The 27,163-nt window shown below is 48.0% G+C and overlaps 1 protein-coding gene across 3 annotated transcripts in view; it reads right to left on the reverse strand.

Annotated features, from left to right (window-relative positions):
- LOC136587207 (sodium channel protein type 5 subunit alpha-like) overlaps positions 1–27,163 on the reverse strand; it is a 509,047-nt gene that overhangs the window by 340,453 nt on the left and 141,431 nt on the right. For 2 of the 3 annotated variants that reach the window (XM_066585756.1, XM_066585758.1), the window contains exon 1: positions 21,957–22,034. In XM_066585756.1, the coding sequence (XP_066441853.1) occupies positions 21,957–22,027 (71 nt within the window). In that variant the 5' untranslated portion in view covers positions 22,028–22,034. Of the gene's footprint in view, positions 1–21,956; positions 22,047–25,610; positions 25,730–27,163 lie in introns of those variants that run through there. The other variant, XM_066585757.1, reaches the window with a different exon arrangement.

Here is a 27,163-nt window from a genome sequence, read left to right on the forward strand (position 1 = left end):
GTGGCCATCTTGTCTGTACCTGACTATGGAGGCGGCCATCTTATCTGTACCTGACTATGGAGGCAGCCATCTTGTCTGCACCTGACTATGGAGGCGGCCATCTCGTCTGTACCTGACTATGGAGGCGGCCATCTTGTCTGCACCTGACTATGGAGGCGGCCATCTCGTCACTACATGACTATGGAGGTGGCCATCTTGTCTGTACCTGACTATGGAGGCGGCCATCTTGTCTGTACCTGACTATGGAGGCGGCCATCTTGTCTGTACCTGACTATGGAGGCGGCCATCTTGTCTGTACCTGACTATGGAGGCGGCCATCCTGTCACTACATGACTATGGAGGCGGTCATCTTGTCTGTACCTGACTATGGAGGCGGACATCTTGTCTGTACCTGACTATGGAGGCGGCCATCCTGTCACTACATGACTATGGAGGCAGCCATCTTGTCTGTACCTGACTATGGAGGTGGCCATCTTGTCTGTACATGACTATGGAGGCGGCCATCTTGTCTGTACATGACTAAGGAGGCGGCCATCTTGTCTGTACCTGACTATGGAGGCGGCCATCTTGTCTGTACCTGACTATGGAGGCGGCCATCCTGTCACTACATGACTATGGAGGCAGCCATCTTGTCTGTACCTGACTATGGAGGTGGCCATCTTGTCTGTACATGACTATGGAGGCGGCCATCTTGACTGTACATGACTAAGGAGGCGGCCATCTTGTCTGTACATGACTATGGAGGCGGCCATCTTGACTGAGCTGCAGTTAACAGCATTTAGATATATGCTTTACAGCAAAACACATGGACCACAGAAACAATAGACAGGTGGGAACTCATTGACCTCTATGGAAGAGTGCTGTGGGCTTACTCTCAGGGAAGGGGAGGAGATAAGCTGCAACCATCATGTATGGACATCTGTGGGAGAGAGTTGCGGCATGCTCTCTGATCTGTGCAAGGAGGGAGAGGAGGTAAGTTGTTACCATCACCTATAGACATCTATGGGAGAGTGTTGTGGGCATGCTCTGTTCCCTGTGCAGTGAGGAGGGGGAAGGTGAGCTGTGGCCATCACTTATAGACTTCTATGGCAGAGTGTTATGGGCATGCTCTGCGACCTGTGCAGTGAGGAGGGGGAAGGTGAGCTGTGGCCATCACTTATAGACATCTATGGGAGTGTGTTGTGGGCATGCTCTGTGACCTGTGCAGTGAGGAGGGGGAAGGTGAGCTGTGGCCATCACTTATAGACTTCTATGGCAGAGTGTTATGGGCATGCTCTGCGACCTGTGCAGTGAGGAGGGGGAAGGTGAGCTGTGGCCATCACTTATAGACATCTATGGGAGTGTGTTGTGGGCATGCTCTGTGACCTGTGCAGTGAGGAGGGGGAAGGTGAGCTGTGGCCATCACTTATAGACATCTATGGGAGTGTGTTGTGGGCATGCTCTGTGACCTGTGCAGTGAGGAGGGGGAAGGTGAGCTGTGGCCATCACTTATAGACTTCTATGGCAGAGTGTTATGGGCATGCTCTGCGACCTGTGCAGTGAGGAGGGGGAAGGTGAGCTGTGGCCATCACTTATAGGCTTCTATGGCAGAGTGTTGTGGGCATGCTCTGTGACCTGTGCAGTGAGGAGGGGGAAGGTGAGCTGTGGCCATCACTTATAGACATCTATGGGAGTGTGTTGTGGGCATGCTCTGTGACCTGTGCAGTGAGGAGGGGGAAGGTGAGCTGTGGCCATCACTTATAGACGTCTATGGGAGAGTGTTGTGGGCATGCTCTGTGACCTGTGCAGTGAGGAGGGGGAAGGTGAGCTGTGGCCATCACTTATAGACGTCTATGGGAGAGTGTTGTGGGCATGCTCTGTGACCTGTGCAGTGAGGGGGAGGAGAGGAGGTGTGTTCATCACCTGTAGACCTGGGTGGGGACTTGGGCTGTGAAGGGGAAGAAGTGAGCTGTGGCATCCCCTATTGTGAGGATCCTGTGCTATGTAGATCCTATTCTGCCTGTGATGATAATTAGCGAATGGCTGAGACGTTTCTCTACATGAAGTGACAGACTATGTCTAGGCCAGCAGTTAGTATTTTTAATACAGATCATTCATGATGACATCAAAATGTATTTTTTTATTATTTAAAAATACGTTTAATATAAACCCTGATTGATACTGGAGGCCATTTCCTGATGACACATTCCCGTTAAAGAGAGTCGCTCACTTCCTAATTAGTGCTACTGCCCCTCAACCAATTCAGGTACCACTGCTTGTACCCCTAACAACTTATCACAAGCATGCCTGCCACAAAAGATGAGCAATGAGGAGCTAAGGCTTTCGCAATCAGGGATGCTCTTCCCCGATCTGACTACAAGGTCCTGAACCCGTTGTCAGGTTACAAGAGGACTACAGAGGAAGTAATGGATGAGGACCAACTCTGCAGATCCCCCTGTCCAAAGTTGTAGGGAAGTTGTTTGCAGACCCAGCTAATCTCAGGCTTTTTGTGACCTTCCAGTTTCGGGATGAAGTTCTGTCCAGAGTATACTGCCTGTAGTTTTTATTCTCTTCCGTCTCTTCGATTCACTGGTTCCGGGTCCTGTTTTTAGACATCCAAGATGGCTATTGCAATCTACAGACTACCTCACAGTGCATTAGTATTGTTAGACTATCAAAGCACTGTATCTGTTCTCTGATTGGCCAGAGCTGTTCACATGATCAATACTAGTCAATCAGAGAGCAATGCACAGTCGGCATTGGATAGTTAGGAAATTGCTGTAGCCATCTTGGATAGCCAAAAATGGGTCCAAATCAGCAGATCGGAGGGGTAGCAAAAACTGAACAACTGGAGGTAATACACTCCCCCCCCCCCTATAGTCCCAGTACAGAATGGTGTCCCCAAACCAGAGGGTTGCTTTAACATGTCATGAAACTAGCCATCGATGGTACAATATATTCTATAGCTACCTTTCCATGCGAGTTCTTCTCCCACTGGTGGTAATGGAATATGTGAAAGCTATCATGGACTTACTCATACTATGGAGACTTCCAATATGTGATTGGCCATGTTCACTAATAGTAGTTGCACCCATTGCATCTCTGAGGTTCCCTCAGCCATGTGCTATGGATTATGGGACATACCCAATTGTCTAAATGAACATAATCTATGATGTAAAGAGTCGGTATACATGAGGCTTCAGTCCTGTCCTTGGATCAGCCAGCACTCCATGCAGAGATCACAGTTAGTCATGCACATGCTGAACAGTATTAATAGTGGCTGTCGGGTAGGTAGATGGCGTTGAGGACATGAGTCTGCAAATAAATGGAGCTTCAATCCAGCATCTCCGTATGGACTGGCAATAATTAGATCAAGCATGGGCGCCGCATCCTGGCAATCAATTCATTAATGAGCATAACCTACATAGGGAAATGCAGGCTGGATGTATCATGGCCAACTGGGTGTTCTAGTTATGCAGCATGGTTTACACGCATCATACCTCTCAGCTCTTAGCAGGTCGTGCAGCGATCAGGGTTCACATATATATTGGGACTGGAAAACCCCATATAGGATTGACATATTTTGCCTATATACCAGGTTGGACAAAGTGCGGCTTTTGGCCTCTTTCGGTGACCCTAAACTGCCTAACAAAAAAGCCTCCCAAATTCCCACTGTTGCCCCGTAATGCCACACAGCTACCCTGATGGAGGAAATCCGTCATGATGGCTCAGAGAGTCACTGAGTTACCGCCCAATCTTAGGTTTCTGCTTGTAGAAGGAAGATGTGCGCTGCTTTTAGGGGCACTTCGGCTTAAGCGTTGTTCAGCTCTGCTGCGGGGACTGTGATACAATTAATGCTATGTAGCTGGCAGCATTTCTGAACGATCCCGCGTGGTGCTGTACGGCTGCTGCTTCGCCCCTTCAAGTTGTCATGTTGTGCGATACTACTTTATGTGGTAATAGCCTTTTAAGTACAATGACCAGACATATCTGCAATGGCGGGAAGCAGCTGTAGGGTAGTGGAGGAGCAGGTCTTCAAGCGACCAAGCCACGGTGATGGGTGCTACATGCACCAAACCCCCCACCCCATCATCAGTGAGAAAGGACTCAAGTATTGGGAGGAGGTCCCGACCCTGGCAGTTGTGATGTGACTAGTGTGTCACAGCCTGTGGGAGACCGCAATGGGGAATGATGATGAGGGTAGTCACGCGACCAGCGCATCAATGCCCTGAAGACTCTGTATCAGGAATGTGCCAGTGCTGGTGGCTAGTTGTCACCAGTAACACAAGAGTAGTGAGGACCTGAGAAATGTGCTGGATGGCACCAATTTAGTATGTGATGGAGCTAGCAAAAGAACGTCTTAAAGTGGTCGCTGCAGAAAAACATTTCTTAAAGTGGCGGAGGCCAGCTTCAAGTGAAGATAGCAGCACAAACCACTGATGCAGCCATATTTCCAAGCTGAAAAGGGGACATAGTATAAGAAATAGGCGCCAAGTGACTGAAGGCCCAGAAAGACAGAGGGGCCTTGTAAAGGTCTGAGCAGATGAGATGCGGGAGTGAGTCATGACGAGGACAAACAAGGACACTCCCATGTATAACAAAGGGAAAGCGTTAAGGCCCATTTAGACACAACGATAATCGCTTAAGCCACTTTTGAGCAATCATTGTTGTGTCATTTATAGCACAAGATGATCACTCAAGAAGAGTGATTACTTTGTGCTGCCAGCGGTGGATGCAGAAGACAAGCGGGGTGTCCATGCTTGTCTTCTGCATCCAGCTGTTCCCCCACTCCAAGCGCCCAGCTGTTATACAGCCAAGCGCTCGGAGCGGCGGATGCAGAAGACATGCAGGGTGTCCCCACTTGTCTTCTGCATCCAGATGTTTTCTGCACGGTGCGCCCCGCTGTTATACAGCCAAGCGCTCCGTGCCAGGTATGAAGAATACAGCTGGACCGCCTTCTTCTTCATACCCAGCCCGTCATCAGTTAGCAGGATGCAGCTGAAACAATAGTATCCGCTGTATCCCGCTGTGAATCCCTGATGAGGCTGATGGTCCGCACGCTGACAGACAACGATGAGCGACGGGAGAGCGAAAAATGTAGGATGTCAGTGCAGCTACACAACGATCATCGCTCAGAAGACGGCTTATGAGCGATAATCGTTGTGTCTAAATGGGCCTTTACTGTGAGTCTATTGAAGAGGAGCTGGAGATCTCCACGATTTGAGAGATATTCCTGTGCAAGTTGGCAAAAAGAGAGTTGTTACAGTCGGTGGTTAGTGTGCGTCGGCCAACACAGACGTCAAGGAAAGACTGCCGTCACAGCCAGAGAAAAGGAGGTCCGGGGTGCTGAGAACCGAGAGACAGGCTGCTGTGAAGGAGAGAGTGCTGAATGATAAGTGCCCCCATGGACAAGAGGATATGTAACATGTAGGGTATGTGCCCTCCCAGGTCATAGAATGTAAGTAAAAGCCGTCTGTCACTGCTGTGCTATTCCACAGATATCCCATACGCACTTATCACAGCTTTGGCCAAAGTATGGCTGATAATATGTCAGGTGGGAGTGGCTGTGGTATAAGTAAGCACTCATTGTCAAAAACAATCCATCCCCTAGAAGACGGGAATCCAATAAAAATATCTGTGATGGTAACGCTGATATACGTATTATATGTGATTACAATATCAGAGCAAGAGGATAATTTGTAGGGAGGCTCTAGTTCCCTGCTGTACCGCCTCTAGCTTGGATACATGATACGGGTGGGCATGGAGGCTCTAGGACCCTGTTGTACCGCCTCTAGCTTGGATACATGATACGGGTGGGCATGGAGGCTCTAGTACCCTGTTGTACTGCCTCTAGCTTGGATACAAGATGTGATACAGGATGGCGTGAAGGCTCTAGTACCCTGTTGTACTGCCTCTAGCTTGGATACAAGATGTGATACTGGTGGGCATGAAGGCTCTAGCACCCTGTTGGGCTGCCTCTGGCTTGGATAGTAGATTTGATACGGGCGGGCATAGAGGCATATAGCTTCTGTATTGAATCCTTTGGGACATCGCTCCACATTTGCTGTAACTGAGCTTCTGGATCGTACAAACTCACAAGCTATCAAAGTTGGCATCCCAGATGGTTCCATACATGTTGTATTGGTGATAAATCTGGCGACTGGCCAAACCCGGAAGTGTGACAATGTTGTGGAGACATTCTTGTGACCCCCTTGCGTGTTCGGCCGAGCATTATCCTGCTGGAAGCCGCCATGACGGGAACACGTGGCTGCAGGATGTCCTGAACATATCACTGAGCTGTCATTGTCCCTTGGATCGCTACTACCGAATATCGTATGTGATGGCCCCCCAGACCATCAAACCAGCAAGGGGCAGGATGGAGGCGATCACCCCGGGGTCTTCAGACAAAAACACACCTGTCATCAGTGCTCAAACTAAACCCGGCTCCACTCCGTAACAGTCCAGTTTTGTCAATAGAGACAGAGACAATGGTGGGTGGGTGTCAAAGACAGTATACGTAATGGGCGTGATGGGATCAAGAATCCTTCAGTCAAGCGTCTGGGAATGGTTACGACAGACACATGGGCCTGTAACGATGGTGCCATGTGTCTCTGGATGGAGGACGATGAAACAGTTGGAGCTACTCATGCTTGTTGGACGATCAGACGATCCTCTCTATTTTTGGCCTGTTGAGGGCGTCCTTGTGTGCCCTCACACATCCACTGCTCCCAACACCTCCTAACAGTCTGCGGCTCAAGTGACGGGCAGTTCGTTAATACAACGAACCAGCTTCGAATAATTCCAATATTCAGAAGCAGAGATAGTAGGGGTCACTCTGCATACAGCGGGCCAGGAGAGGCCAGTACGGCACGGGCAGGGAGGGGCCGGTACGGCACGGGCAGGGAGGGGCCGGTACGGCTCGGCCAGGGAGAGGCCGGTACGGCTCGGCAGGGAGGGGCCGGTACGGCTCGGCCAGGGAGGGGCCGGTACGGCTCGGCCAGGGAGGGGCCGGTACGGCTCGGCCAGGGAGGGGCCGGTACGGCTCGGCCAGGGAGGGGCCGGTACGGCTCGGCCAGGGAGGGGCCGGTACGGCTCGGCCATGTGACTCAGAGCCCAGTTCCAGGTCAGATTTCAAAGTGTATTTTTTCTAAAACGCTACAGGGTAATGGGCATCTCCGTACCAGGCTCATGCTGTCTGTGGTTCGGGCAGGATGCATCAGATGACAAAATCCCTTTAATTTGATCCTATGGGAAAAGGACATTGAAGTAGCCAGTCTTAATGGGAGCAGAAACTCATTAGCTGTCCTGCTGTTTGCAAATAAAGCAGTTCCTGTGTTTCAGCGTGTCTCACCTGGGATTATTACATTCCCACGGTCGCTCAGGTGCTCGCCGAGACCATTTTAAGACCCAGCCTTCACTTGAACCTGTGTGACCAGAACTTGGCCACGAGTCTCTAACAATCCAGCTGCCCACCCATGTGGACAAGGGGGCTTCATTCTCCCTAACCGAGCTCGGCCTAGCTCTACGGCTTCCTGACCCTGTCCAGCCTCATACCACCTGGGCCGGTAGTAATTTGGATGGCCAAGAAAGCAAGGAGAATGCAGCCCGCAGCCCCCTTCATGAAAGCAGCGACAAGGGTGTATTTATTAGCAGCACCCATGACATTGGCTGTGGAGGAACATGGGTGTAGTGTCCTAGAACAACATCCTGGAACCCTCCATAAATGTCATACGTTTGTCCTATGTAGATGCACTGTGCAAAGCCTGTCTTGTCATATCCAGTGTGTGTGTTGCACAGCTGCGGTGCTTGAGAGGTTAACTCTAATAAAATCACTGCCTGCATGTAAATGTATCAGTCTGTCAGGTCATGCGCCAGATAGCGGGAAGAGGTCTTGAATCTGTGTTCAGGAGAGATCCATCTTCACTGGGAGTTCCATCTTGTCTGGGACCAGAGAGAGTGCCAACACAGAGCCACATGGAAGCACCTTCAGCTTCGTTGTGGTGAAGATGGAGAAGGAGAGATATCCCGTAGCGACTGTATTGTGGATGTGAGTGGAGTGAGCCCCAAGCCATAGGCCGCCTGCAGACGAGCGGGTCGGATCCGGCAGCGAGAAATCTCGCCGCGCGATCCGACCCGAGCGCCTGCAGGGACGAGCGCGTACTCACCCGCGCCTGGCGGCCCCGGCTCATGCGCAGACCGGAGCCAGAGGCCGGGTGAGTGCGTGCCCCGCAGAAAATTAGGACATGCCGCGGTTTGTTTGCCGCGCGAGATTTCGCGCGGCCAAACCGCGGCCGTCTGCATAGGAGTGCGTATTTTAATGCACTCCTATGCAAACTTTCAGTGTTTCAGCACTTTCAGTGCTCGTGTGCAGGCGGCCTAAGAGAGAGCTCTTAGTAATCACTTTTCCTGACAAGACCCAGTGCAGAGGTACTAATTCAAACCCACAGGTTTTCCTATGCGGCCATCCAAAGACTCTCCTAAGTCCCACCAGTGCGTCTCCAGTGTGGGGTACAAATCCTAACAGTAAATAATTACTAGCAGAGTGTCTGTGGAGTGACCCCTTCCTCCTCCGGAGTGCTCCCTGTCCAGGAGAGGTACCTGACAGATGACGCAGACTGTAGGTCCGGTCTCATCCTGTGTATCCTCCCTGACCTCTGACCTTCCTTCTTACCTGAATTGCTGTGTAATAATTGTTTTGCCAAAGCTATTCCAAGTAAAGTTCATACCGGGCCCTAACCGTTCCTGGGGACCCGAGGTACTGGAAAATCAGTGTCTGTGTTTATTCCCCGCCGTGTGACATTGTGTGGGTACGGTGACGTCACCTGTGACAACTACTACCCCCATCATCCTGTTTATTGGCACCTAGAGGTGTGGACGGTGGGCTGCAGTCCTGCTCTGGCCTTGGCTGTGCATCATCCCTCAGGGACCAGAGCCTGGTAAGTGCCGCCGTGACAATCTCAGCCCTTCCTGCTCCTCACGTCAGTCAAGTGTCCGGGGTACCCTTCTGGGGTGTTACATGGGAGCCTCACAAGGCCCATAAACAGGGGTCCACATCTGCTCCTCCGAGGACATAAGACCTTCATAGAGAAAGAATCTGAGGCAAGTTTAGACAGATTTCTATTGGAAATGTCCCGTTTAATCCTAAAAATAGCCCAATTTGTAGTCAGTCCATCACCGAGTGTCACAGTCAGTGGAAAGTAGGTAGACAGGAAGGTACTGCCAATACAGCCATGAGGAATCAATATGTGCAGAGCGGAGGTGGCCATACTGTGGGCTGATGTCAGACTGCAAGCTCCTAGTGTCCAGGGCTCATTGGCCCCACACCATGGCAGACTGCACTCTACGGTATACAGACGGGGGTTCGGGTACGTTGGGGTAACCCAGCTGCCCTGGGGACTATAGCATGCAGCTGGCTGGCCGGGGGGCTCTGGGGGATGGGCCCGCTGACATCCTGGGATCCTATAGCTCAGTTTTCTTCTCCAACGTGTCGCCCGATCGTTTTTCCACAACATAATTAAAATTGATTTCCTTTCTCCGAGTTCCTGCTGCATGTGCGCCCGGACACGGCCGGCGGGTCAGTCATTAACCGCTTCGTGTCCACGGCTACATTTGATGGCGCTATCAAATATGCAGGTTTTGTTCACGTTTCTTCATGACGTTCTTGAAGCCGACTCAGGGGTGGGATCGAAGGAGAGGCGACGTCGTATCCGAACGTATCCAAACGTATCCAAACGCATCCGAAGGTATGCGAACGCATCCGAAGGTATCCGAACGCATCCGAAGGTATCCGAACGCATCCGAAGATATCCGAACGCATCCGAAGATATCCGAACGCATCCGAAGGTATCCGAACGCATCCGAAGGTATCCGAACGCATCCCTCATGATCCACGCCGGCTTCATAAACTCCAGAGGTCTGAACAAAACCTGCCTGTGCTTATTAATTGCTGCCAAATACATGTTTTAAAAGACTACTTGCATTTTACCACAAATCACCCTGTTTTTTTTTGTGATGCGCAAATTTTGAAGACATTTTACTAAAAAATCTGTGCGGTTTTTAAAATGCATCTTTGACAACAATTAAAAGTAACATTAAAAAACACTGAAACATTGTAGAAGAAGGCTGAAAAGGTGCAGAAAGAATGACCCATGGAAAGATAGCCTGGTAGCAAGTCTTTAAAAGGGTTGTCCAGTTCTGAGCTACTTAGGCCTATCCACAGCATAGACCATCATTAACAGGGCGGCAAGAGCCCGCCGCCGGGACCCGCAGTGATGAGCCCTTTGCACTCGTGCGCTGAGGTGATTTCTGCAGGAAGCAGACAGCTCCATTTTCACAATAGTGGTGAGAACTAAATGGCCAGCAATACCAAGCTGGGCCACTTCAATGGGAATGGAGCTGTCTGCTTCCTGCAGAAATCAGCTCAGTGCTTGAGTGCAACTACCTAGAGAACAGCTGATTGACAGGGACCCCAGCCAGTGACCATCGCTGATCTACTTTTGATGGCCTATCCTGAGAATAGGTTATCGGCAGTTTGCGAGTGGACAACGCCTTTAAGTCGCTCTATATTAAGAGGGCTTTGATATCTGTGACCAAGGAGTACAGCATATGACAAGTCTTCTGTGGATCAGTTTCAATGTGAATTCACAATAGATGGGAAAATCCAGCAATCTGAGCGACTTCTGACAAGGCCGGTCATCAGTACCGGACTAGCCGGGACCAGGATTTAACGGTGACCTTGTGGGGTTTTCTCATGTAACGGTATGGCGAGTATAGCAAAAATGGCACAATCAAGGAAAAATACCCAGCAGGAGGGGATCTTGTGGATGGAAACAGCTCGGCACCAAAAGGGGTCAGAGGAGGATGTCAAGAATCATTCTCACCAAGAGACGCTGCAAAGTCAAGAGCAGCCAAAAACAATGCTGGTGTCCCAACTAACGCACAGCTCATCGTTTCTTAGCATAGATGGGCTGTAAGAGCCCATGAGCATCAAGTTTAAGAGAAACAGAAAGACGAGACTCCAGTGATTCAATGAGCGAAAATGACATCACTGAGCAGAGGAAAAACCTGGTCAGATGGATCCAGATATCTGCTGCTGATGGGAGGTCAGGATTTGGCACAAGCAGCATGAATTGCTGACCCTTTCCTGTCAGAACATGTCAGCACCACCATCTAATCTGCAGCAACTACAGGAAGCTTCCTGTCCGCAGGGGCCGGTATTCCTGCAGAACGATGTAATCACCGAGTGGGATCTACAGCATGATGAATCACTGCGGTTCCGAAGGCCAAAAGGAGTCCAACGTGCTACTAGATGGGTCTCCTTGGGAGCTTTCAGACAAGCGTAATATTTCCACAAGATGCCGCGAAAGACCCAGTGTAACCTGCAGCTGCGGAATTACACTCCAATACCCAAATGTCTAAGGGTGTGTTCACATGTGGCTGATTTGTTGCAGATTTCATCCCTTCAATTAAATTTAAAGGGTGAAATCTGTGAAAGATCTGCATCGAAATCCGCAGCAAATGCGTGCCGTGTAAATGCTTTTCCACGTCTTTCCGTGCGTCATGCGGAGATATTCCGCTCGTCTGGAAGCACCCCAATGAAGTGACCATTCAGTGGATATTTCTCAGAAAGGGAGATATGTCAGATAAAGTGATCACACAAGCAGACGCCCTGTCAATCATTTCACTAAAACCTCCACAATTAAGGCCCATTTACACGTGACGATTATCGTTGAAAAATCGTTCAAACGACCGAAAATGAGCAATAATCGTTACACAAACACGGGCATTGGGCACTTTTCGTTTGAACGGTGATTTTAAAGTGAATTTATAATCTAATCGTTCAGCTAGTGAGACACAAAGTATCTCTCAATAGACCGCACACTGTTATCTCCACAGGAGCTGGCAGATAACAGTGTAATCTGCCATCAGTCATGAGCAGAACAATGCAGCTGTGTGTGTGATTAATCACAGCCTGGGCTCTGCAAACAGCTCCTGGAGGCCCTTTTACATGCAGAAGAAGATGATAAAGTGTTAATGGCCATTAATGACCATTAGCACTTTATACTGTAGATCGCAAAATCTTTCAATCTTTCAGTCCTTTCAAAGATTATCTTTGCGTGTAAATGGGCCTTTGCCCTTACTGCAGCCTGAAATGGCTGATAACAGGGAACAATAGATTGATTAGCCTGCACAGCACAATCAAAGCACTGGTATGCTAACAATACGCAATGTGATCCAAGTCTACAACTGCATAAGATGCAGCATCCGCCATTTTGCAGATGTGTACACTTGTAGTGCGGGTTTATTATTAGGGCGCCATTCTTAAAAGGCCGTTGGGTAAGTGCGTTCTATCAGTCTTGTTCAGCGCAGTTTCCTGCTGACTTGATGAATCTAGATGTGACATTAACCAGAGCGGTGTGTAGGAGGCAGATATTTGTGCGCTGCTGCTGGATTAGAGGCTTCTTAAAAGCTTTCCTGCGTCCTGCGCCGCTCCCCCCTGTAATGTACATTGAACTGTATGCAGCCATGTATATGGAGCCCACGTGCCGCGGCTTAATGTACCTCTAAGGAGCCGCGTTTAATGTATGCCGCCGTTTACTGCCTGCTTCTCTCCAGTCCTTTAAACACTAACTGCCACACAGTGTCCCTTTGTTAATGCGGGATCAGGAATGATAAGTAGGATGTGCGCATTGCTGCTTTTTAGTCATTAGCTACAAGAATTAGAGTTTATAGCTTATGTACCGATAGACATTTGTGTAAAACTTCTATTTCCTGCGGCCCTATTAGACTGAAGCAGCAACAGTATGCAGGCAGAAAATCTGCACGAAAGTGCCGCCATTAGGAGACGAGGTAGGACTTAGATAGGGGGTTTATTAAGGGCACCTAAAAGGCCAACAGGTGCATAGAGTGCTTCCCGGATGCCGTATAGTACTGCTGCCTTCTGAAGAGGACTAGGGGGCAGCAAATGTGGAGAACAGGCCAGGGGTGGAGTTCAGCCTATATCCCTGGTGGTCTAGGGCAGTGAAGAGATTAATGCCAATATTCCTGGGGGTCTTGGGCAGTGGATGGGTTATCGTCAGAATCCCTGGTGATCTAGGGTAGTAATGAGATTATGTCAGTATTCTTGGTGGTCTATGGCAGTAAAGGCGTGAGTGTTAGCATTCCTGGTGATTGAAGGAAGTGAAAGGTTTAATGCCAATATTCCTGGGGGTCTAGGGCAGTGGATGGGTTATCGTCAGAATCCCTGGTGATCTAGAACAGTTAAAGGGGTTGTACCACAACTGACTTCACTCTTATCACCTATCCATAGGTGCTTAAAATCTGATCAGGTGCGGCCTCACTGCTGAGACCCCCATCAATTCCAATAATGGGGGGGGTCCCGTGTCCCCCTCTTCTTGTCACTGCGGGTTCACTGCATTTTGTTATTAGAACCACAATTAAATGTAATATATAGGGGGTATGGACCAAAGGCCGTGAATAAGGCGCAGCCCTGTGATGAAAGGTTAGGTTAGTATATAGTGTACCCAGCACTCGCCATTCTTCACTTATCTGATATGCGAGTCGTCTTTCGTTTATTAGCTGGCGCTCTTTAAATGTCCCTTTGCTGTTCTGTCCATGGAGATTTCATGTATCGGCTACATTTACTTGGTCTTAGTAGGTTTCGCTCTCTTCCAGCGCCGCCCCAATCCCGCCTGTGCGCTTCTTACTATGTATCATTGGGTAAGATCACTGCTGTGCACTCATTATTTATTTCAGTGTTTGCCAATTCCTGAATTCCATCATTTCATCATTTTCCACTTCTTTTAGTCTTGTACTTTGTGTTTCCTATTTACATCAATTCCCGCTACAATGACTCCGCCCACCGACCCTGCGCAGCTTCGCTTTCTGCATTGTGGATGAAGGCGAACGCTGTCATGCGCAGTACAGATTTTTTTGTTAAACATTTGTTTTTCGCAAGCCGTCACTAGGAAATGACGTGGGTGCCTGTAAACTATCCGCAATGTCAGCTGCAGATGGGCTGTCGGTTGGACGGCTTCCACGGACTTCAATGGAAGTCGTCTGTGTGGTTTTCGCATCTTAGACGAGACATCTTAGTGGACATGCGAACGTTCTATTTCTTCAGTGGGTGCGGAATACAGAAGATCATTAGCGCGGGTAACGACTGCGGATCCCACAATAGAAATCCGGTTGTGTGAGACCGGCCTGAGGGATCTCTGTATAGAGGAGCGCTGACTTGGTAAAGGGAGGCTCTGTCTATGTGGCACTGAACCCTTCTCCTCTTTCAAGAAGACCACATGGAGAGCCAATTAGATGAAAATGGAGGATGGGTGGGGCCTTACTACCGGTGGGAGTCACGTACTCCTCTCCCCCCCCCCTCCCCCCCCACCCCCCCCGGGACAGCGCCCTCGTCCTCGCTGTCAGACGGTTAACTTATGTTTGATGCAGATATTTGCCGGTCACAGCGGGCGGCTTGGGCCCTGGAGGTGCTTCATAGACTACATGTTCCACCAGCAGGTTAGCATCTCAGGTTTCCTTGGGTTGGCTATTCGCTCCTTGGGGGTTCTGAGAAGTTACTGATGTTTGGTAATTTAACAATAAAGCTTTGCTCGCTCTCTTTACACATCAGATTTGTGGCACGAGTTATTTCTACGGGGGAGTTTGAAGATTTCTGGGGGCCAAAAATGGTCCAAAGGTTATATGCTTCTATATGCATGCGGTCCTGTATAGGGGGCTCTGTAGGAAAACACTTTCTTTTTATAGGGGATTTTCTCTGAGAGTCCTGTCTTTATATGGGGGGGGCTGTCATTCGATGAAAGGCTCAGTGGTCCCTCTGATTGGCAGAGCGCTCAGCCAATCGGACACAGCCCTTTCAGGAGGCGGGGATTTTTAAATTCGCACCTGCTGAAAGAGCTCCAGAACACTGCCAGGGACCAAGCGACAAGATATGCTGGAGCCCCAACAGCGGCAGAGAGGTAAGTATATATATTTTTATTTTTTACAGCAGCTAAGGATGATTTTCAGGGAAGGGCTTATATTTCAAGTCCGTCCCCAAAAATCACTGCGGGGGTTGCCTGCATTCCATTGCTTTCAATGGGGCTCGCAGCTGTAGTGCCGGCCCCATTAAAAGCAATGGGATGGCATCGCAGTCTGCAGGGAGTCACATAGGTGCGTGCAAAAAAAAAACGCTCGCCTGACTTCGCCCTAAATCTGCAGGCTACCTGTGAATTCTGATGTAGAATTTAAAATGGCTTAAAACCTGCCTGCGATTCAGCATCAAAACCCTCAGTTAGACCTGAAGATGCAGATTTGGTTGCGTCCTGTGGAGTAATTCCGTCCCGCGTGAAAGGCCTCTAAGTGTCCAGAAGGCTATCTGCCATCCACGCCTGCCCTATTGCTAACATGCAATATGCCAGTCAGTCACATAGACGCCATATCATATCCAATATTTCCCGTCCATTCATCTGCATCTGGCGCTATACATATAATTATATCCTCATATCATACGCCGCCAGGAGCGAGTCGCAGGAAATGTTAAGAATACATTTCTAATTCCACATATACACAATGGATTTGTTCCTACAGAATCTTTGAAAAGAAGACGTTGAACAATGGAGAAGTGCAGCGCATGTATAATCAGACGCGGGGCGCTAATGATCAGCTTTCTGCTCCCTGAGAGAATGAGAGGTATGAGCGTTCTGGCTTGACAATGAAATGACAGAGTCAGTTACATGCTGCAACGTTCGGGAATCCGTCACTTCTGGAACACTTCCTGGCTTCACAGCGCTACGTTATGGCGATTTGTTATCCACAATGGCGTACATGGATCAGGCATTAAAGGGACCCTGTCGCCGCGTCTTCCTAAACCAGTCGAAGCTAATATGGTAGTAGCGCTCATCCGGACAATGCAGCAGCGCCAAAAATGCAGTTATAGCTTCAACGGTTCCTTTACAATCTTCATTTAAAGTTTTCCCGAAGTCCGATTTTTGTCCGGGCACACCTCCATTGTTTGATGCACAGTTATGTAAATGTCTATCTTCCCTAGTAATCTTGTGCAGGCGCTGTGCCGGGGATTCCAAGGGGCACTGCTAGCGGGCGCAGGGTGCACCGAAGACTTCTAGGGGCCTTCAAGAACACTAAAGAAGTGACCTGCGCTGTTGGTGCGGTTACTGCGCTGTGCGCATGCATGAGACTTCGAGCGGAGGAGTAAGGGGCGGTACGGATCGCTGTTTGAAGGGCTGGTTGGGCTAATTGGAGTAAATTATAATATCGGGCAGGAAATGTATAAACCGAAACCCCGGGGTGATGGAGCTTTATGAAGGTAACAAACACGTCTCTGCGCTGCTCGGGGGTAAGTGAAGCCATGCTGACGGGTCCCTTTACATTGGGCAGACCCCTCTGTGTTACAATTGTCTCACGGACCCCCATAACTCTGAATTAAAGGGCAGGATCCCAGAAACGGATGCTACAGTATGTGTGAGGCTGCGCTGAGGACATTTACTATTTAACCCCTTCAGGGGAGGAGATCGTTCATTTTTTTTTTCTTCGTTTTTTCGTCCACAAGGGCCATAAGGTTTTCATTTTTGCTTGTTGATCAGCTGATGGTGAGTATACTGACACGGTCCGACAATCGGACTAATGTTCTAAGTACATTTGTCGCACCTTGGCTACCTACACACGGGCGAGCGTGATATTGAAGAACGTGGCCCGATATCGCGCTCACCAACCTGCGTTTCACTGCAGTATGAGCGTTTTTTTTCACTTCGGTACAGCGGCCATCGCCCGGCGCAGCTTTCAGCCGCGTTGCAGGATTAGTGAACGTTTCCTATTGTTTTCAATGGGAAACCTCGAATCGCACTTGTGTTCAGATCGCCCGCCGTAGGATGCGTCTTACTGTCCCACATTCACTAGCGGCATTCTCACCCGTTAATTGGACGGGCTCTGGCGCAGACTTTGAAAAGCCGGCAAAGGGGAAGGGATTCCCCTCGTTCAGGCGCATCTATGCTCCATGACGCCACAGGTAGTTGCACCTATAGTAGTGGGAATAAGCCCTGAATGTGAAAGGGGGGCAGGAGATTGGGTTGGAAAGGGTTAAGCCATTTTAAGTTCTGCATCAAAATTTGCAGGTAGCCTATGGACTTTGCTGCGGAATTACCGCGGCTTGCGGTTGGTCATGCGGCCCGTCCTGTCCCGTCGGGCTCACTCACACGGGTGTATTTTGGCTGCGCATTTCTTACATGCGTAGGGGCTTATTCAGACGACCGTATTTCCACAAGTATTTACACGCATTTTTAAAAATGCACCTAAAATGTGGCCGTGCGAAGAATCGGATTTAGTGGTTTTATTCAGATGAATGTTTTTTTCCACATTAAATATACATGCGTGAAAAAATAGGACGCGCGATCATCTGTGGGCGGATATTTAATACGGCGCATGAAAAGATCGGCCTGGCCCTATCTGTCAACAGGCAACACAGCAAGCTCCCATAGACTTCAATGGCGGCCAGAAAAAAGGTGAGGGGGAGGGAGTTGGCCTGCTGGGAAACGAAGGGCGCTGGACATAATTAGGCATTTTAATGTCATTTTGAGGATTCCGCCTCTGCGTATTGTTTGACATTTGCGCAGCAGCGTCCCGTGTGAGAGGCTTTAATAAGCTAATCAAGATCAGGACTCAATCGTATTAAAAAGTCATTCATCCGAATATGCGCTGCGTACGGGCAAAACGTAATAACGCATGCGGTCGTGTGAAGGAGGCCTGATAGGCAGTATGCAGCAGATATGTATGTAACATAACACATAAGCAGGACACACTGCACACGCCTAAAGCCTGCAGCGCCGAATGTTTGAGTGGGGTTCAGCCGGGCGGATTCACATCACTATTCTGGGAGCCAAAACCGGGAGTGGAGAGAAAGCAGAATGGAAAGATTGGCTTTTCTTCTGTATTTTGGACCCAGTTCTGGTTTTGGCTCCCAAAATACTGATGTGAAACCCGCTGGCCTGGATACGCCCTCACACGCATAAGAAATGCGCACAGTATGTGCAGCCAAAATACACTTTTGTGATTCCTGGGGCTTATTCACATGAAAGCATTCGCTCTGTGCATTACATGCCAATGCACAGTGAATGGAGACCATTGATGCAATGGATTCGGTCACATGGGCATTTTAATAGGTGTATATTACGCACCGATCAATCCATATTAGGGCCTATTCAGATGGCCGTGCGCCGAGCGTGGCTGTACCTGAACGAGGGGAATCCCATCCCCTTCGCTGGCTTTTCAAACATCGCGCCAGAGCGCAGGAGTTGGAAATAAACCGCGGGAAGATAGGTGCCGCCCGATCTTTTGCGTATGATCTGTTCACTACGTGCGGGGACGATGGGACGGCTTCTACCTCTTCTCAGCCGTACAATTACTGCGCGACAATCCCAATCGTGAAAAATGAAATCGCTGATATCAGTTGGTTTGGTTTTGTCCCATAAGGGGAGAAAACTATGCGTCTTTTTTGTGCGCACAAATACACAGGGCATACGAGCGCAAAAAATACAGTAAAACGCGCAAACGAGCGCAAGAACGCAGCACGCAAATACGCTGCACAAATGCATGGATATGCTTACGCCTGTGTGATGCCGGCGCTAGCGTGGGGATGGAATTAGTCCGCAATCTGAAACTGTAAGCCGCGGCTTAATCTGCAGAATCCCCCTCCGTGCCCTGCAGGTCTGATGTGGAATGGGCAGCTGATTTAAGCCACTGGACATTTTACTGCGTCTCGTGGCGCAGCGTAATGAATCTATTCCGTCCGTGTGAAGGCCCGCTTACGAGTGCCGCTGCGTCGCCCACTGCTACATGTACGGTTGTCATCTACAGCCGTGATTTGGATGCGGCGCGCAGGGGATCGCTCTGCGCTCGGCATCCGGGGGCCTTCTCCGTTTTCCCTGCTGGCAATGACAAGATAAGCCGCTGTATTTCGAAGCAGCAGATGCCGGTGATTATCATACCGCGATGCGAGTCTTTGTTACGGACATAAGAATAAGCCAACTTATTGCTTTTTGATCTTTTGTTTACATTTGTAGACAAAGACGAGAGAAATCTGTTTCCTTCCATAGATCCCAGCCCGTTAATGACGGCCGCGGTCTATAGCCAGAGCTCCCGACTTCAAACAAGACTCGGCCTATTGCAGGCCGGCGGTAGCGTCTTGTACAGCCATGGTAATACGGTGTCTCTGTGATGAGGAGTCGCGCACATGGGGCAAAGTGTAAAGGGGTTCGGTGCCCTCTTGTTCAGTAGTTGATGACAGGGTCCACCGCGCCGGATCCACGGCCAACACTTGATTGTCAGGCCTGTTGTCCAGTGCAGTAGGCCGGATGTAGTCAGCAATGAACAGAGGAGGAAGTGAGATCAACGGCTTCACTGCCATTGAAATCACCGGGAGCGCCGTGCTGCTACGCCACTTCCTGCCCAGGACAGGATGTCATCAACAGGAACAGGAAGTGGAAGATCAGCCATTGATTTCAATGGGTGTGAAGCCGGCGCCCCCATTTCCTTCCATGATGACTACGTTTGGCCCACTGCACTGGACAGCTGATGAATGGGGATGTGGAGCGGTGGACTCCAGTCCATCAACCACTGATGACCCATCCAGTGATAGTGCTTCTTCATACGGATGAGCGCGATATTGAGTCGAGAAGCGTTATTGCGCTTGCCAATGTCCGTTTTTCACAGTCATACGGAGATTGTATCACTTCTGTGAAATAGCGATCCTCACATAAGAGCTTCACTTCAATGGGAAATATCGCTCACATGCACAGCGCTCGGCATGCGAGGGCCGCAATGGCTTTTAAGGTCCCATTGAAAATAATGGGCGAGGCGTTCCAAGAGAGCGCCCAAAAATACAACAAGCTGCCATTTTCTTTCTTGAAGCTGTGCTGCGAGGAAATGAAAAAAATCGGTTGTGTGATTGAATACATTCGAGAGAGTGGACTTTATAGGCGTGCCTGGTGCGAGAAGGTCGTGTGAATAAGCCCCTAACCGTAAACAGAAGTCTCTTGCACTTCAAAGTTTGGGTTACGTTTTTGAAGTACCCGGATCGCCAATAGGAATTATAATGGAACCAAACAGAAAATAATGTTTTTACCGGAGCGGCAGACAAGTGGAGCATCTCCATCAGTTTGGAGCGGTTTCCATCTGGTTCTGACGGATCCGTTTTGCCTTCTTTTGTCTTCCTTTCCTTCTGCTCATGTATCCAATGACTGGACAACAAAAACAGCCAAACGGAAACCTTCCCGTTACTTTTGCTTTACTTACGCTGCAGTCAGCACTATTTTTACGCCAACAAACCGGAAAGCAGACAGAATGGGACCGGGCTGAGGAGAAGAATGAACCAGGCACTAAGGCAAGGCTGCTGGAGCGCTGAATATGGAAGGACCAGGACAGTATAAACTATCACTGAATGACAAAATGCAGCTTAGTATGTCCTTCCCATGGTGCAATTGTGATGCAGCATAACCAGTGAGTTCGGCGAAGTTCATGGAGTTAGGAGGTTACTTACGTGGCCTACTGTGTCTCACAAGATAAAGCCCTGGCAAAGCAGTTCATTAAAATACAGACATCAATATCAACGAGAAGAACAAGAAAGCAATCATAGGAAGATGCAGTCATAGATATCACAAGGAAGTGCTGAATGGGTTAACAGAAAATAATGGCCCCAGTCCTCAGGAGCCAGTACCGTGTTGATTGGGTTTTGTGAAACTTTGGGGTTTGGGATTCGTATACATCTGTATGTAGTCTGAGGATTCTTCATGAGACAGATAGAAATTTAAGGGATTCGCTAATCAAATTATGTTTTGCAGAAATTTAGTTCATTTTGCAGCAAAAGATGAGAAAATGTGCAGTTTTTGGTTTCCCAAGCTTCATTGCTACTCATTTGGCTTCTGTTGAGAGACAATTGTGCAGACTGGTTACTAGGGAAGTTTATGGGGTTGTCCCACTTCTAGCTGTTTTACTGCAGGAAGTAGACAGCTCTGTACATTGTGCAGTGGCTGAAGTTGGTACTGCAGGCTGAGTCCCATTCACTTCAAAGCTGATGTCAAACTGGGCCAAGGCACGGTGCCTGAAGGTCTCAACAGACATGTAGTAAAAAAGAGAGGCTCGAGTCAGGGCTGGCAGCCCAGGGAGAATGCGCTGGGCAACTATAGTGTTCTTGCATGGAGGCCCTCGTCTGTGCACTGATGCAGTAGGTTAGGCTGGTTGCTGGCTTGTGAGGAGGGGTATTTATCAACATTAATAATGTAAATTATGCTACAAAATGAAAAGATAAGGCCCTGTTCACACCACAAATCTCCCATTGTATGCAGCAACACATGGCCCCAATATACAGTATAGCACTGTTTGCCATAAAGTGTTCAGACCTCACCCATTTATTCCCATAGTAAAACATAAGGTGTAGGGGACACATTTTGGGGGCTTCCCCTGCATTAAAAAGTATAGTCTACTACGCTTTTCAATGCACTGGAATGTCCACACCTTCGGTATACATTGGCCCATCATAGCCCATCGACACGTTTGTATGCATTTTCCCAGCTTATCCACAGAATGTGAACGGAGCCCAAATCATTGTAACAAGGAGGAGGAACTCATTTAAGGGACATTTGATATTTTACGCTCAAAAATTCTAATACACAAAATATAATAAACATAAATTATAATAGACACATAAGGGGGGGGGGCAAAAGAATCGGGAGTCTTCTTCTGTCACTAGGTGAATGTCCATGGAACCCTTCTGAGGCCAGAAGCCCGTACTAGTAATGCCCCGGCCACAAGAGGAAGACTCGCGGTTCTTTGGGGTATCCCCTCGTACAGATTATGTAAAATGGCTTATTTACAACTTCAGTCAGTGACATGATAAATGTGGACATGTTTGTGGCCATGCCTCCACACAGCTCCTATGATGGGTATAATGGAGATAGAATAGGAAGAGTACTTACTCTACATACTTGCCCCACGTTCCCAGGTCGGACATCGCCATGAACACGCAGTTTGTGAGGATAGTGCACATTATAAACATACTGAACAATGTGGAGTCATCCGTCAAGGAAAACATTTTGCATTCAAGTTCTACATCTACTGACAGAGATGACAGACAAGGCATACGATGGCCCCAGTGGTCGGCTTCCCGGAGACAGTCGGACCTTCGAGACATCCCCATTATTTATATTCATGTCTAAAACAGGAAATGCAACCCTCCCGCACCTGTAGAAGTAACGGCGATGGGCGTCAATCACAGCGTATCAGGTGATTAAATATATCTCCACCGCTGCTGGTGATTGATGGTAAGTGCTCGCAGCCTTCCGAAATGTCTTTTCTCCAACTATTATTTTAATTGACTTGATTTTCCAAGAATGAAACTTTTGAGTAAAATGCGGCACCGACTTCTCAATCTGCTGAGGGGTTTAAAAAAACGCTTTAACCAGAAAAACCGGGGGACTAAAAACAGCCAATGAAGAGCTGTGGCCATTATTTGTGGCCCGACCCTTGGGCTAGGTGGAACGTGTCCATAATTAGTTCTTAGGGCACAACTCAGAATGGACAGGACACGGACAGCCATTCTTGTGCCGTCCGATATGCACATTTATGGACATTGTGTGTCCTATTTCCTGTCTGTGAAACAAATAGGAATGGCACATGCCACAATGGGTTATTTTTAAGTGAACGATGGGTCCTTGTGAAAAAAACGTCCATGTCCATAGTGTCGTAGGCTGAAAAATGGCCGTGTGCTGTCTGGAGAATTACACAGACAGCCCGAAAACGTGGCAGTGTGCGCCTAGCCGTAGGCTGGAATCATACATGTGGCCAGGAGTAGATAATAAAGAGACAATATCAATCTCTCTTCAGGATAGGTCAACAACAGCTCATGGGCAGGGTCCACCGCTCGGGACTAGGGTGCAGCAAACCGAACTAGCTTAACAATGTTTCCGGTAGAACGTTGCTAAATATGTGGTTCGCTACAAACCCAAACCAAGCTTTTAGCAAAGTTTCATGCGAAATTGGGTTCTACAGTTTGGGTTCGCTGCACAGCAATCCTAAAAACTAGTGTCTAACACTGTATAAGAGCTGTAAGAGCCCTGTAACACAATCTTGGAGTATTATATACCAGTTTTAGAGGGTTTGGTGAACTTCTGAACTAATTTGCACCGAACCGAACTTAAGCAAAAGGTGGGTGAACCGACTGAACCAAACTTTTTAAATGTTTGCTCAACAAACTTGGAACCGATCAACTGATGAGAAGATGGCAGGAATGTTCTGGATGCCGTCCATTCAGAAGTAGGCCAGTTTTGTATTGTAACTCCCTCCTAGAGCTGAGGTCCGTGATTTGCTGGAGAAGACTGCTGCCTGCAAACATAGCGCCGGTGATGCGGCACCGGAGTTGCAGGAACCTGGGATAGGCGAGTATAGGCGCTTTTATTATTTTTGGTCATGCATAGTTTTAAAAAAAAATCTCAGAAAATGACTTGAAGATAATTGTCCATTTTCTAACATCATGTCATTTTTAAGTCCAAGATTTTGTGCTGAAGACTTGCCTCATAAAACTTTTTTGTAGCTGGAACTTTATTCTTTTGATACAGTGCTCCAAAAATCCCTGAATAGACAAAGGTTAATGGTAAAAGTCTGTATGCCTTCAGCCACCACTGGGGGGAGCTCAGGAGCCAAATGAAGACTGATTTATTACGAAGCTTCTAAGCTCCGTTATTGGAGTTTATCAAGTAGGACTACACAGGGGATTTGGAGCTCTGCATCAGAAAAAGAGATGTGGGACAAATACTGTAAATGCAAACCAGTGAAATCTATGTGTGAGGAGTAGCCGAGTCTTCAGAGAACATCTCTACAAACCAATGTAACTGGTAAATAAAATTATTTACAGCTACTTAGTAATGAGTTGACAAAAGCATTTTTCATTGACCCTCATGCAGTAGTTGTCGATCTCTGACTTTATGAGAATATTTTGGCCAGGCCCTCAGAAGCCTTGAGTGTCTCATCAGCCGCGACTACTTCCTTTCTGTTGTTTACATTTTATTTTTATTAAAGGAATAATACCCAGTCGGCCTGAGCCGCGCAAAAGCCAATAAAAGGTGGAATGCATGACAGGGGTGTATGGGAAGGAGGAAGAGGGGCCCGGAGTCAGGTAGTGAAGAAAGAGCAAGAGGCGATTTAGTGCGCTCTTTTCTTTGCTTCATTAAAGGGGTTATTTTCTGCCTTTCACACTTTAACCCCTTAAGGACACGGCCTATTTTGGACCTAAAGAAGTGACAATTTGTTTGGGAATTTTCATCTAGTTTTCAAAAGCCATATTTTTTTTTACTTTTCTGACAACGAGGCCGTATGAGGCTTGTGTTTTGTGCGGTGAGCTGTAATTTTATTGGTACAATTTTGGGGGCAAATATAATGTGTTGTGTAACTTTCATGAATTTTTTGTAAGACGGTGAAAAGACATCAATTTTGCGGTGTTCATCAGTCGTACGTTCATTATAAATTACATGGTAATTTTTTTTCTGTGGGTTGGTATGATTACGTCGATAACAAAATTATATATTTTTATTAGATTTTTCTACTTTTGCACAATGAAGACCCACGATTTTTGAAGGTATTTATTTTGGCATCGCTGTATTCCAAATCCCATAACTTTTTCGTTTTTCCATAGACGGAGTTTTGTGAGGGCTGCTTTTTGCACCACGAGCTGTAGTTTTCATAAGTACCATTTTAGGATTCATGCGGCTATTTTGATCACTTTTATTGTGTTTTTTGGGAGAAAAAATACTTTTTGGCTTTGTTTTTTTTTTTTGTTTTTTTTTTAACAGGATTAGATATGCAGGATAAAAAGTATATTCAATTTATTGTATAGGTTATTCCAAATATGATGATACCAAACTCTAGCTTTGTTTTTTTACATTAGTTTAAACAACGTGGGGAAAGTGTGCAAGAATGTTTTTGTTTTTTTTAATTTACTTTTTCCATTTTTTTCTGTCCCTATAGAGGACTTGAACCTGTGAGCCTTCTGTACTGCAATGTATTATTGCTAACAATAATAATCATAGGCCGATGATGTCATAGAAGGAGCGCCGTCCTGCTGTGAACCCTTTCCATGGCGAGATCAACATTGTTCACGACATATAAGGGGTTAACATCAGGGATCAGTGTACTCGCTATCCCCGCTGCTGCCAGTCACAGCCAGCTCCCACTGCGAGTGTGGCGGGCTCAGCTTCTGAGCTTACGCTATCCATAGGATGCACACTTTCCCCCTATGGAGGGAAGGGGTTAGGGACATCTCGGCACCCCCATGCACACACACATAAATATAGTAGGTTTCCGCTATAGTTTATAACAGTTTTCGGCGTGGAATTGTGTGGACATCAAAAAGTTGCAAAATGTTTGTGCCAAATTTTGCCCCATTTTTGATGCCACCTTCAGCTCATAAATCTCCTCATGACCCAGGCTGCTGAGAAAGGCTTCTTTGACTCGTCTGCTTCCTTCCTTCCTCGTCATTTGCTACCTCTGTTTTGCACCCCATCAAGCAGATGACCTCTTTGGCGAACATTCGGTGAGTTGGCAGCACGGACAGAACGGCATTTCACTTCAAAGGATATGAATGTACCAAAATTTTGATTGCAGCTCTTCTGATAGGATGGAAAGGGCTAATTATATACAAAGCAGGCGTGGCACTAAATCTGAAGATGGTCTTCCCTTTGTTTATTACTATAAAGGTCTGAGGAGAAAGGCGGAGAGAAGAACATTGCAATGAAATGGTTAAAACAGCGGTAACCGAGACCCTCACTTGTGAGGAGAGAATGGGTCGAATCCTGTCTAAAGCCCCCTGTACACGGGACGGATGTTGGCCACTGATGATTGTTCCTGTGCTTCTACATAGGAGGGATCATCGCTTAGATAATGGAGGCAGAGGGGGCCGGGAGCGCTGCAGCCCACCCACCCTCATTAACACTAAACCGGCCGTCGTTCATAGATTAACCATTAATTACTTCAGGAGGGTCGGTGATTCGGGGTTATGCTGATTGCCAGATTGGAGTCAGGAAGGACTTTTTTCCCCCTTAAATGAGGAAAATTGGCCTCTGCCTCATTGTTGTTTTTTGCCTTCCTCTGGATCAACCTTGGGGGGGTAATGGGCAGTGCTGGATGGACATGTGTCTTTTTTTCGGCCTTACATACTATGATACTTTGACTGCCTGTTCACACAGGCCGATGCAGCTTCAGACCAATGATGAGGTTACTGTTTGCATTAAAGATCCGATCAGTGATTGATCGATGATCGGCCCTCACTGCATGCGTTTATGCTGCACTACTTTGTCGCACAGGTTCAGGCTGCTATCAGATGGGCGTATTATTACTCCGTATTTGATGCGTTTACAGCCCGTAATACAGAGCTAATGTACATCTATGGTTCTATTAGGTGGCTGTGTTCTCCTCGGTTATGCACTACTTTTGCCTGGTTTTGTCTCCCTTTATGCATTCATTGTTATTACTTTCTATTGGGCAAATACAAATCTGCCGAGAAGAAAATAAAACCAATAACAGATCAAACAATGATGCCATCTAAATGAGATACAGATTCAATGTCATCTATATGTCTCGTCCTTCCTGTTCCTCTCCTGGTCAGGACTGGATGCGACTGGCCAGCAGAGAAGCAGGAATTGCCGTAGCAGCGCGGCTCTGCCACTGATTTCAATGGGAATGAACTTGGCGCCTGGACTTCCTTCCCTGTCCACTGATGACATCATCTGGCCTGCTGCAATGGACAGCCGGCCAGATGATCAGCTGATGGTTGGGGATCCAAAGCGGCGGACCCCCGTCCATCAATTACTGATGACCTATTCCTCATCGGTGATAAAAAGGACAGACAACTCCTCTAAGAGGCACAATCCGCCTGATACATTTGTGGCATCTGGCACCAGATTGAAGTCTACACCAGCTAGGAGCTGGCGTCAGTTACTGATATAATTTATGCCCATATCTGGTGTAAATGATAGTAAATATAACAAGCTATGTGCAGCCATGCCCTCCTAAAGGTAGCCCTACCCACTGCTTGGAAGAGTGGCATGGCCCCGGCGTACCAGTCCAAAAAGTAGCAATTTTGGCTTCTGCACCAAAATTGTAACTTTTGCACTCCAGAAAACTGGGTTCACCA

This window comes from Eleutherodactylus coqui, chromosome 12, assembly GCF_035609145.1.
Source record: "Eleutherodactylus coqui strain aEleCoq1 chromosome 12, aEleCoq1.hap1, whole genome shotgun sequence".
In the NCBI taxonomy this organism is placed as follows: Eukaryota; Metazoa; Chordata; class Amphibia; order Anura; family Eleutherodactylidae; genus Eleutherodactylus; species Eleutherodactylus coqui.